This window comes from Panthera tigris, chromosome X (genome assembly GCF_018350195.1).
Source record: "Panthera tigris isolate Pti1 chromosome X, P.tigris_Pti1_mat1.1, whole genome shotgun sequence".
In the NCBI taxonomy this organism is placed as follows: domain Eukaryota; kingdom Metazoa; phylum Chordata; class Mammalia; order Carnivora; family Felidae; genus Panthera; species Panthera tigris.
Window position 1 is genome coordinate 54,501,618 of NC_056677.1, and position 13,259 is coordinate 54,514,876.

Below are 13,259 nucleotides of genomic sequence, written 5' to 3' on the forward strand. Positions count from 1 at the left end.
AAGACCAGAAAAATGAAAGGCTTAGTAAATTGTATTTACTTGATGCCTTTCAGATTGGGTCCAGCTAGGTTTTTCTCTGTGAACTTACTGGCAGCCTGAAGGGCCCAGGCATACAGACTTCAACTGACAGGAAACCAAGTAGATGGTTCCCTCCCTGTGCCGGTGGGGGTCAAGTTTGTTGTCAGAAAACTTGGTGCTTTGTCTAATGCTCCTTTGTGGGCATGCCTTCCCTCCCCATTCTGTTTTCATCCCACATCAGTTCCAGTGGATGGGCTGAAAAATCAAAAATTCTTTGATGAACTTCGAATGAATTACATCAAGGAACTTGATCGTATCATTGCTTGCAAGAGAAAAAATCCCACATCCTGCTCAAGGCGCTTCTACCAACTCACCAAGCTCCTGGACTCTGTGCAACCTGTAAGCAAACAATAGAGGGTGCTTTGTCAGGGAGAAATAACTTGATAGAGCCAAGTGATAATATGCTCTTTTAGGATCTGGCACCACCTGTTAGGAGGTGCTTCCATTCTCCTCTGGCTTTGAGTTTAGTCCAGGAAGAAAATGCAATGGAGAGGAAAGGAACACAGGTCACAGTGCCCCTGGAAATTGTTAAAGAGGTGGAGGAGTTGAGAACAGAGCAGTTGGGACTCAGGGAAAGGGCTTAGAGAAGATAAGTTCTCTAGGCAGACAAAACAGGCCTGAATGTTTTTCCCCTCTTCCTTGAATCATGTTTGTGTGTTTGTGCATGTGTGTGTGTTTGTGCATATGTGTATGTGTGTGTGTGTGTGTGTGTGTGTGTGTGTGTGTGAGAGAGAGAGAGAGAGAGAGAGAGAGAGAGAGAGATTGTGTATGTGCATTCGAGTGCATGTGCTGAGGAAAAGGAACATGCAGTCCTGAGTTGGAGAGCTTGCAATGGTGTAGGAGATCTCTTGCAAGCCCTCAGTAACTCCATGGAGACCATTTAGTGTACATGTGTGTGAACACACACACACACACACACACACACACACACGGAGGGCCAAGGACAGTGAAGGAGGATGGGGTGAAGAGCCTGATACAAACCAATTCCTTGTCAAGCCTGTTTTCTCCCTCTTATTGTTCCCCCTACAGATTGCACGAGAGCTGCATCAGTTCACTTTTGACCTGCTAATCAAGTCCCACATGGTAAGCGTGGACTTTCCAGAAATGATGGCAGAAATCATCTCTGTGCAAGTGCCCAAGATTCTTTCTGGGAAAGTCAAGCCCATCTATTTCCACACACAGTGAAGCTTTGGAGGCCCCCATTTTCTCACCCTACCCCACTCCCCTTTTCACATATCTTTTGCCTGTTACAACTCTGCACTACTTCTTTGCAGTGCCTTGGGGAATTTCCTCTTTCGATGTACAATCTGTCATGAAAATGTTCCTGAGTTCTATTTGCTAAACTTTTATTTCCTCTTTTCCTCCTTTCTTTTTTTCCCTTCCTATCTGACCCTCCCATGGCTCTTTCAGACTCTGCTCCCTGCCATGGCTCTTATCTGTGTTTTGAATGGTGTTGTATTTCTTTAAATCTGTGATGATCCTCCTGTGGCCCAGTTTATAGCACTGCACTGTGTGCCAGCCATGCAAACGTTTACTCACTTAATGCCACGGGAAGTTTAGAGAGCTAAGAGTATCTGGGAAAACAAAAACAAAAACATACAATGCCCCTAAAACCAAAAATCCTTGTAGGGTTTTTTTCCCCTCTTAAAAAATATAAAAACAAGCACAATTCCTCAAAGAGACCAACAGTGACTACAGTAAGGTGAAAATTGCAAGCGCATGGGGAGTCACTGATTTTTTTTTTTCCAAACTCAGCCTCCCTGGGAAACTTTCTTTTCTGACAATGGCTATTGCCATTAGAGGGCCGAATGACCACAAAGATTAGTTAGAAGTGGGGCGAGGGGAGGAGACAGATTTAAGAGATGATGGGAGGAAGAAGACAGATGGATCACCAGTACCTGCCCACAACCTTGGCCCCTGATGGCTAGACTGCATTAACTGCAGTGCAATTCATGGTACTGAAAATGTGCTTCTTGTTTGAAAACGTGTCTGCATGTGAATACCTCCTCTACAACCAATACTTTTTCTCTCTCACTGTCTGCCTCCACCCTCGAATTGACTTTCAGTAAGCCTAAGAGCTTTAAACTGAATGTTCTCTTTAGCCAAAACTTTGTCACTTCCACTAAAGACTCAAACCAGTAAAAAAGAAGGGAGAGATCTGACCCTTTGGAAGACCGTATCCAGATTGAGGCCTGCTTTCCCATTTATGCATCAGGGAAGAGGTTGGGGCTGGAGTCAGAGGAAAAGGAATTGATGGCTTGGTGGTTTTCCTGCTTAGGGCACTGAAGATTTGATCACTCTTTGCCCTTACCTTTAAAAGATCTGAATGTTTTCTGCCTGATGCCATGCAGCTGAAAGCTCCCTCTTACCCTCCCTTCAGTGTTTTGTGGGCCTGGACTTCACTAGACTGTGTTACAGCCATGGTGGTGATGTTTGTCCATTATTTGGGCATGTTCACAGACTCTCTGCTAAGAGCTCCTACCACCAAGAAGACTAGCAAGCCAAGAGTCTTGACATCTGTCTCTAGACACCTGTAGACTCAAAGACTTCTTACCAAATGTCTTTCATCAACTATCTGATCTCTGGAGCCCTTAGACAAACTGAAAAGAAGGCATCAATGGGATTGGACAAGCTGGGCATCTTGCCCTTGTCCCTTAGAGATGATACCTTCCCACCAAGTGGAAAAATACCTACTTCTTCCTCCAGAGCAGCCAAAGGGGCTATGAAGGTCAGGGTTAAAGAGAAAACTCAATTACCAGAATTAGAAGAATGAAGGCACTAGAACCACAAACCCTGTAAATGTTCTCCTTGCCACCCAGCATATCCACCTACAGAAGTCATGGGAAGAAGAGAGAAGAAACTAAGAGGAGACTGACTACTAAATTAAAGTCTTCAGAGGCAAAATCTAAAGCCAGATGAGCACCACCTGGTCAGTTTACTCATCATCATCCTCTGCTGCTGATTCTGGGCTCTGATATCGGCCCTACTCACTCAGACTCCCCACCTTTGTTGCTGCCTCTCAGTCAGAGGAAGACTGAAACATTTATACTATAGAACCATCACCTCTTTTGGAAAGTTCTGGTTGGTGTGGCTCCAATGGGCTGACATCCATGAACTCAGGGTGTGCTCCTGGGAAACTGGTTTCATATAGTCCTTTGGCACACCTCTATTTTGTTGCCTTTGTTCCCCAATCCTGAGTTCAGGAGGAATGTCCACCTACTTTCTCATCTTGGCAACTGCCTCCTCGCTTAGCTCTTAAAGTCATCTGTTAAACTCAAGAAATGAGGGGCATGTTACCAAACTACCCATTTCAGTTGGTTCACTCTACTTATTGAGAAGATAGTGTCTGAGTGACATGTTATTATCTACATGGGTTTCCTCCTCTGATTTCTGTGTTGATATTAATAGCCAAATGAACTTGCAAAACAGCTTCTTTAAATAACAAGGGAAAGGGGAACCTAAGATGGGTGATATACCAGTCCAAGACTGCTGACAAAATTAAAGCTGACAGGTTCTCTTTCTGAGGTAGGATAGACAAATTATGTTTTTCTTTGTTATGACATCATTTGGCTTGTATAGGCTCACAAGATTACTTCTAGCTGTTTTAAAGAAAAAAAAATCCACTCTTGTCAGTTAAACTAGGTTATAGATTAATAGTTCCTTTACATCTGTTTTGGAATGATTTTCACCTTTTGTGGTACATGGATTCGATTATATCATTATAATACCTTTACTTGTAAATACTAGATGCTCTCCTTTTTATTTCTCTGACTACAAAATTTTTCATCTTTATGGATTTCCCAATTGTGACTCTTGTCTTTATGAATATATATGTTTTGCATTTGTGAAAGCCAAAAATCAGTGAAACAGCAGTGTAATTAAAAGCAGCAACAACTGAATTACTCTGAATTTCTGAATGGCAAGACTAGGGAAAATGGCCTAAACAAGGCCTTAGGCCTAGTGTTTTTGCACTGAGGTTTCAGTGAGTGAAGGAGATTTTAGCTTAGCTTTGTTCTCCCACAGATAAAAGGGGGATTTTTTTTTTCTTTTGGCCATTGATGTTCCAGCCAGTGTAATTGACAAAAGTCTCATTTTGCATGTAATCTGCTGTACAGACTTGATGTGGTTGGCACACTCTGCTCACCCATGAAGGATGGGCCATCCAGATCCACTCACCTGGTAAGCTGAAAGATGAGAATAACTCACCAGACAAGTAATGGTAGCTGTCTCCAAAGAGGTTTGCAGTGCACAATGAGGATGGAGTGAGGAAGAGAAAAAGAACATCAGAGAGAAGGCCCCATCTGTGCTAGGCAGCAGACAGCTGCCAGAGTCACAAACTCTGTGGTCAAAGAGTCATGTGGCAGTTTCAGCTTTTGTTCATTGTGTAGTGATCCCAAGCCTGGCCTCTGAGTTGAAATGTGGGTTGAGTTCTTTGTTTCACAACTTTTCTGTGCCACAGACAGTATCATTGTTCTTGGAGAGTTCATTATTTTTTTAATGAGAATGGAAGTTTTTGAAGGATTCTGTAACATATCTTTGAAAAAGAAATTCCGTAACACATATATTTTTATATATGTTCACTGGAACTAAAAAAGAAGAAAAAAAGCTTCACTCTGTCCTTTGGGTAGTTGCTGAGGTGATTCCAGGTTAAGAAATAACGTGCTGATGCTAGAGTTCCTCTCTGTCCATACTATACTTCTAAATACATATATTCATATATATCAAGAAGTATTCTATTTGCACTTTAAGAGAAATAGTTTCATCATCCACATGATACACTACACAAATGACCTAACTTTGAGCTTCAAGTGCTTTCTGTTTGTTTCATTAGCCACAGCACAGATATGGCCTTGCCCTCTTTTCTCCCTTGATATTTGGCGGGGTTCAAAAGCCCAAGCCACTCCCTTTTACCCCTTTCCAGCCCTGTGCCAGGGTTGTACTTCATGAGACTCTCTCAAGACATCCCTGTAACTATCCCTGCATGGCCCTGGGAAAACAAGAAACTGACTACTAATCATCTTGTACCATTTGCCCAGGTGAGTGGGCACTGGGCCAAAGGAGTGACCTTTGTGCTCAACCCCTGTAAAGGGTCATGGGAACCAGGAATGCTAAAGCACAGGCTCAAATCCCAAACTTAAAGTCAATAAGCCATTTAGCATGCGCATTTTCTTATAAAAGGAAGTTTCTACCCCTGCTGCCTTTTATAGGCAGGTCTGTTTCTTACCAATAATCTCTTTGAAAATCTTTGAAAGTAGTTTTTTTAAAAAATACAAAGAAATGAAAGCATCACATTATGTAACCAAAGATTACACTGTATCTGCTAAGAGACCAAAATTTTAAGAGCAGGGAGGGAGCAAGCATTAGTGCCTCTTTGGAAAACTATCCAAAGACAGACTAAAGGACTTTTGTTGTTGACTGACCTATATAAGAGTTTTGTGGGTTTCCCCCAACAATATACATGTTTATAAAAGTGAAAATAATTTCAAAAAATAAAAAGGATTATAAGTCCTTCACTAAGTGATTTTATAAGCAAAACTAGCTTTCTTTTTCTCTAGTAGTTGTTGAGCAAGTTCTTAAAGCTCCGTTATTGCATGGATGGAAATGGAGCTGTCTTGGCCACTGTGTTTGCTAGTGCCCATGTTATCTGAAGATGTGAAGCCCTTGCCGAGAAGGGGAGCATTTAAAGGACTAGATTTTGCACTAAAGGGACAGCAGGCAGAATTCCTCATTTCTGCCCACTTTGGACAGCACAAAAAGTTCTCCTGGGTTTATGGCAGAAGGTTGAAATATATTGTAAATGAGTATTTGTATCCATGTTTCAGATTGAATTGTATATGTATAGATATAATGTGTTCTGATAGCTTTATCTTTCTCTGCACCTTTATATTTGGTTCCAGGTCATAATTGATACCATGTACTTATGAGAGAGGCCACAGTTACATTTTGGAAGCTCTCCTCAGAATGGAAAAGATACCTGGGTTAATCACATAACTAAGAGATCTCTGCCTCTACTGGGGCCTTACCTATAGGCCTAACAAAGGAGCAGAGGGGAAAAAGGATAGGGTACATGATGTATTGCACTTTACTAGCCCAAGACAGATGAATGTGTAAAGGGTGGTGAAGACTCATTGGAATCAACTGGGATTTACCACAAGGGAGGCCCAGACTTGGGGCCAAAGGCCCACCCAAATGATTAAACAGTGGCCTCCTAATAGGACTTGAGCTTTGGAAGGAGGGGCATTCTTTGTTCTTCACCATCCTTGAGAGAAAAGGGCAGTTTCCTGCACTTGGGAACCTGGAGCAAGCGCTCCATATTTCACACAATTCACTCACCTATGATTGAGGTGCTCTTGCTACTGGGTGTCTGTGTGCTCTAATTTTGGTTTTGGGTGTGTTCTGTAAAGATTTTGACAATGAAAATGTGTTTTTATCTGTTAAAAAATTGTCAGTGTACTAGAAGTTGTACCTCTGTAAATGCAGGTTCATCTCTGCCCATGGGTAGGGATGTTTTTCTTCAGTTAAGAAATTGACACTGGGGTCTGCTGTCCAGAGCCTCCCAACCTTCAACCATTTCTAGGAGAAGGCAGAAAAATCCACTTTAGTCACTCTTTCTCTTCAGATTATTAGGCTGAGGTAACAAACCATTTTGACTGTTTCTTCCCCAAGAAATGAGTGTTGAGTATTTAGATTTAGCATGTAGACTTTTAAAGGGAAAAACAGCCTTTGATGCATTTTTGATTCATCCCCATTTGATTTGACCAGAAAGTAGGTAATGTGCATTGATTGCTCAGCAACCCCAATTCAATATAGCAGGGGTGCTGATTCTGTTCCTTATCTCACTTGTCTCTTAGCCTTTTATAGAATTAAATGAGAGGCTATGGATTGAGTAGCCCTTGTAGCCCAAAACAGTCCCCATATCCCCATTAACAGCCACACTAATTAATGAGGCTGTCTATCATATGGCTGCAGATTCCACTGGCCACTGAAAATTGAAACATACACATACCCCAAAGGAAAGAAAATCCTAAAATGTTGCTGCTTCTCTGGTGGTGCCCTCCCTGGCTGATGCTTTACATTTTGGGACTCTGTTCCCTGCACCACAGTCATGCTAGGCCTGCAGTCTTTCCCAACCTTAGCCCTTGGTGCTAACTGTCCTGCAGTGAAGTGCCTGTGGGATTGTCCTATCCCATAAGCTATTCAGGTGCTGAGAGTAGCCACCACTGGGATAACCCAAGCTAAAAAAAAGAGTCCCCTAACCACTCAGTGACATCTTTCTGCTTTTCCCTAGACTGGAACATTGATTAGGGAGTGCCTCAGACATGACATTCTTGTGCTGTCCTTGAGATTAATTTGGCAGCAGGAGGGAGCACACAATGTAACCAAATGTAAGAATTAATTTTCAACGTTGAGGGGAAAAGTAAAGAAAAGAAGAAAGAACACATCATATAAAGATTTTTTTAAAAAAAGAAACATTAATTTTGCTTGAAAGTTCTTTTGATGGGGCTTCATTACTTAAAACGACACTTGGCCTCCACTGGGCAGCAGGACCAGCCCCAAGCGCTAGTGCTCTGTTCTTTTTTTTTTTTTTTTTTTTTTTTTTTGTAATCTTGGAATCTTTTGTTGCTCTAAATATAATTAAAAATGGCAGAAACTTGTTTGTTGGAATCCATGTGTGACTCTGAGTTTGTCTCTGTCTCTGCTTTCAGAAATGTCATCCATTGTGTAAAATACTGGCTTGCTGGTCTTCCAGCTAAAACTTGGCTACAGCCCCTGTTGTGGTTGCAGGCTCAAGTTATTGTTAACAAAAAGACTCAAGAAAAGCTGCTAATGTTCTCTTATCACCATTGTTAATTTGTTAAAACATAAAACCATCTAAAATTTTAGGAGAATGTCATTAGAGTTTTTTAATTAGCTCTTTTTTATTGGCTTTCTTTATTGAAGTCAAGAGTTGGTATCATGCCCAGTGACCTTTTATGCTATGTTGATTTTCACATATTTAAAAAAAAAATCTTTGCACAGGGGCTATAAATTTGCCTTGTGTTGGCCCTAGCATAGGTTGAGCTGGGACCACCAAAATATCAAAGAGCCTGGGCTAGAAAATACAGATGGACCTTGATAACCCATTACAACCTCCCATCAAAAACTCTGAGCTTGTCAACCAGGAGAAAGTCACACAAAACCCAGCTGTTCACCCTCATCCTCATCCTTATGGGAGCATAAAATTATTAGGAGCTTCACTGCCCAGTTCTTGCCAAGCTTCACATAAGGAATGGGCATGTTCACATTCTCACTGTTTTTCAAAAGCCTTATCACCCTTGACCACCCAGGTAAAATCTGAACCCACCTTCTTTGGGATTTTTAAAGGTTTAGACAAGGTAGCCTCCTGTCTCCTCCTAGTTTGGATATTTAAATGAGATCCAAATTTGAATATATAAGCCTAAGATACAGACCATCAATGAGGTGTGACAAATGCAGGTGAGGTGACAGATGAAGTATGCAGAAGCTTTCTTTGCCTCAGTGTCCTCACCTGTAATAGAGGTTGCACAATGTCTCTCTACTGGGCCAGGCTGAGGACTCAATAACAATGTATGTGACCCAGCCAGTGAGGCTATTGCTCTTGCTTTGTTCCCTGTTAAAATGCAAGAAACCCTGAGAAGGATCCCACATTGAGCTGTATTTGTCATTGACCGCCTCAGGAGTCATTGACCTTCCAAGGAGTAGCAAAGCACAGAGGTCAGAGGGACAAGGGCATCTAGTGGGTTAAAAGGAACCTGGAGGCCAGATCCCAATATGTGACTTGCTCATAGTCATATAGCTACGGTATAGCTAGAATTCTGACCTGCTGATTCACTATATGGTACTGGGTAATGCTCTTCCCTTTTCTGGATCTAGTTTTCTCATCTAAGACATGATTATATGTGAAGATGTGCAGTAAGCCTAGATGAAATGGGAAGCACCTTCCAATATGGAAACCATGGTTATTGCAAATTACTGTTACACCTTTCTTAATCATGACATAAAGGGGAAAGGAATGGGCTTTTTATTATCCCTAGAACACAGTTTTGGAACTAAAATCCTATTTGTACTCAACAAAAATTTACTGAACACTTGGGAGAGCAGGGGATCAAAGCAACAATTGAGTCCTGTGTTGTGGATGCTATTGACCCCTTGATTGGTGGGGAAAGGGCTCAAAAGTGAAATAATTTGTTTACCATTTAGATGATCTTATAAATAGCAGAGATAATTAGGAGTTAAGTAAGCCATGGTGCATGTTTTCAGCGAATTTACAGCCTATTAAATGCCTTCGGCCAGGACAGTCTGGGACTTTAACTTATCATATCCACCCCCAACCTTTTCACATCCATCTTTCAGACAAGATTAGGCTAATCTTTGATAATTTTTGAGCTACAAGGGATCTTAGCCTCTAACCCAAACATTCTTCACATGAGGAAGCCAGGCAAAAAGCTTTATATATGTTACTGTGAATTAGGGCTTATGGGGAAAGGACTGGCCCTAGATCATCCAGTTTATGGTCCCTTCATATGCCTGCAGGCAGCATACCGGTGTGGCACCTGAAAACTTTCACCATCCCTTTGCACACTAGTTCAGAGCCGTGGTGAGAGCTTCCACTTCTCATTTGTGTTTCTCATTTATACAGTTCAAGGATCTCTATTCCAACCACAGCACATACTTCACCTAGCATCCACTCCAAGAGGTTTTCTTCATGCCACTGCAGGAGGTGATATGAGAGAAGGAGAGAATTATTGGAGCAGTAACTGCATAAGCAATGGGAAACATTTAAACATACTGAAATATGAGAACATAGGTTTCTGAGTTAACAGACAGATGCAGATGATTCAAATTCTCAGATTCTCCTGTCACCATTTTTTTTTTCAGGCCACAACTTTCCTGCTTCTCTCAACTACTTTCCAGGGTACTTCAAACAAGGAGAAGGCCATTTGGAGAACTTGGACTGTCTGCCAACCAGGAAGACTACCAAAAAAGCAGATTTAAGCCAGACTCTATGCAAATAGCACCACCCCCAGGCCCATTGGGCACTTCAAATCTCAGATCAGAAAATAGGCCAACAGAGCAGCAGATACTGTGAAAAGCACATCACCTGCCACCTGGGACACTTGTCCCCAAAGGAAATAAGCCCTTTTGATGCTTATATATAGTTCTAAGAGTGGATAATATCAGGATGAAATTTGGGAAAGAATCCCACCATCTCAAAAGACTCTTCACAGGGGCACAGTATCCAATTATTCCCTCATTCATTTGTTCTTTTATTTATTCACAAACTGTGTAACCATTATGTACCCCAAAGACAGACATGGTCTCTGTCCACATGGAGCTTTCAGTATAGTAAGAGAGACAAACTAAGACACAGACAATTGTAATATAATGTAATGGGTACTATGGTGAGGAAAGTTCAAGGTTCTGTTGGAGTACAGAAGAATAATGCCTCACATAGACTAGTGGGAAACCTTCTTAGAACAGTCTAGGCTATGACCTAAGTTTAAAGAAGATGGGAGTGAGGGCAGAGGAAGAGGAATTCTTCCTCCAGGAAGACACAGCAAATAGTTTAGCCTGAGGGAAAAGTTGGAAGAAGGGTGTGGCTGTGGGAGAAGAGGGTATAGAGGAGGCACAAGCAAAGCCAATGAGGGTCTTTGTGTCACAAAAGAGTTTTTGCCTTTATCCCAAGGTTAAAAGGGAGCCATAGAAATTCTTGCCAGCATTTCAATTCCCAGAACATATGATCTCATCTGAACCTCACAACGTTCTGTAGAGGCAGGCATGTCAGAGATCAAACTCATTTTGCAGATAAGGAAACAGAGCCTCTACATGGTAAATAGTTGGCAAGGCTGCTCCTAAATAATTAAGGGTCCTAAGTATGAACTGAAAGAACTGAATCTTCTGATTTCCAGTCTCAGGCTTTTCACATTAAACCAATATTCAGGAAATGATACAATCCTTAATGTGTTTAATGGTCTCTGTGGTGACAGTATGTGATACTATCTCACCTGTACCTACCATTGTCATCCTCAGGTGACACTCATTGGCACAGGATTCCTAGATAGCAGACAGGGCATCCCTGAGAGGATTGGTAGCAGCATTGTAAAGGGTAATGCAGGCTGTGGGAAGCCAGCCAAATTGGTGCTCTATGGGCATGGGGTGTCATTAATTCATCCAAAAAGGATTTCAGAAAAAAATTCTGAAGAAGATACAACATTCCACCTTCCTAGAGGAGATAGCATGTCCACATTCACGACTTGAACAATGAAAGGAAATTTTACAGGAGGGAAAGGTAGCTGAGCAGACAACTAAAGCAGAGGGAACCGCATAGGTAAATATCAAAGAGGCAGGGAAGAGTATGGCTTCTGCTTTGAGACAAAGCAAATAAGAAATTGCAGGGAGGGGCGCCTGTGTGGGTTAGTCTGTTGAGTCCTGACTCAATTTTGGCTCAGGTCATGATCTCACCGGTCATGAGATTGAGCCAAGTGTCTCCCTCTTCACTGACAGCCTGGAGCATCCCTGGAGGGAGAGCCTCTCTACCCCTTTTTCTGCCCCTCCCCCACACTGGCACACACTCTCTCTCTAAAAATAAATAAATAAACATTAAAAAAGAACTAGTGGGGAATAAGTGCTGGAGATGAGTCTGGGCTAGATGCCATTGTGTAAAGCCTATGTGTCCTGTCAAGAAGTGGAACTTCTGTAGGTCAGTCATTCTCAGTTGCCACGGGTGAAAGATAATGGCCACATGTGGCATACTCTCAAGGAAGCCTCCAGTGTTCTATGCCACTCCTCACAGCTATTGCTTAGCCCCTCCCTCCCAGTTAAGAAGGCAAATACAGGTAAGACTGACAGTATTGAACGGAAAAATGTGAACATCCTATAGTATATTTTTAGGAAAATTATCCACCAACTTCAATGTTTAAGGTCTTATCAACAATTTTTTTTTTCTGCCACATCTCACAACTGATTACAGAACATCACTTGAGATAAGGATTTTTTAACAAAAATGTAACATAATTAGTTTTGGGAGATGAAAGCCATGCTAAAACATATTGTATAAGAATATAATAAATGGTAAAAGAGATATTGATTCAAGGGAATAACACTAATAATAGAATGTACTTACCATGTGCCAAGAAATGCTAAGGCTAAACTTCTTATGCTGTGTCTTAGATAATCCTTACATCAACCCTATGAGTTAAGCGTAGTTACTCTCATTATAAAAAGAACCTGAGGCTCTGACCCATTATTTCTGGGTCAGACCCAAGGTTATTTCTAAGTAGTAAAACTTGAACTCAAGCTAGAGTGTTGCCAAAGCCTAAAATTTTGACCACTGTACTATATTTTCTTTTTTGAAAGGTTGATTTATTTTCTACATCTTTACAAAGAGTCAGGGAACTCAAAACCATGCAGCATTACACATAGGAATAAAGAAGGTACTATATCACAATGAAATTGTCTTTACAACCACCCACTCTGAGAGAGTGACAGTGATGTCTGGTGTACACAAACCCATGATTTCCACAAAGCAACTACCTCCTCCTGAAACTTTAGATGAGTCCTTTTGGAGAAAAAAATGGTCTTCTCCAGCCTATCTCCCAAGTGTCTTGCCAAGTCTCTTGCTTTCCTTTCCTATCTCTGCTTAGACGTACCTGGGCTACAGCAGTTTACTGAGCGTTAAGAGAATTTATGAACATATTTGTCCAGTAAAGGAAAAGATCATGGGATAAGGAAGCAGAATACCAGCCTTTGCCACTAATCAGCAGGCAAACTCTAGCAGCCTCAGTATCCCTATGTATAGAGGAAGGGAAATAAGGACTGGGCTAGTTTCCTTCTGTTCTAACGTGCTTTCGTAGATTCTGTGAAACTTTTGGCTGAAACCAGAATTTTGTCAATCTCAGAAATTCCACCTTTATCTCACTCCAATGCCTATAATCTTACTTGTACATTTTAAGATCTGTATCATACAAAAATCCAATGATAGAGTTTGCTATACCTGCATATTTCTACTCACCAGCCTCCTCGACAACACACCCAGTATTGCCTTGCTTGTCATTCCACAACAGCCTCCACTCCTACAGCATGCCGTCTTGCCTATCATTCACACACACGTGTCAGTCTTGGTGTGAGTATACTTCTAATGCTTCTTGAGTTATTCTGTACCT

General features: G+C 41.6%; 1 protein-coding gene across 1 annotated transcript in view; it reads left to right on the forward strand.

Moving 5' to 3' along the window:
• The window catches only part of AR (androgen receptor), a 180,153-nt gene extending 172,476 nt beyond the window's left edge, over nucleotides 1-7,677 (forward strand). Inside the window, exons 7-8 of the mRNA XM_042974553.1 lie at nucleotides 260-417; nucleotides 1,108-7,677. Coding sequence (XP_042830487.1) covers nucleotides 260-417; nucleotides 1,108-1,263 — 314 coding nt within the window. The 3' untranslated portion in view covers nucleotides 1,264-7,677. The remainder of the gene's footprint in view (nucleotides 1-259; nucleotides 418-1,107) is intronic.
• Nucleotides 7,678-13,259: the final 5,582 nt, after the last annotated feature.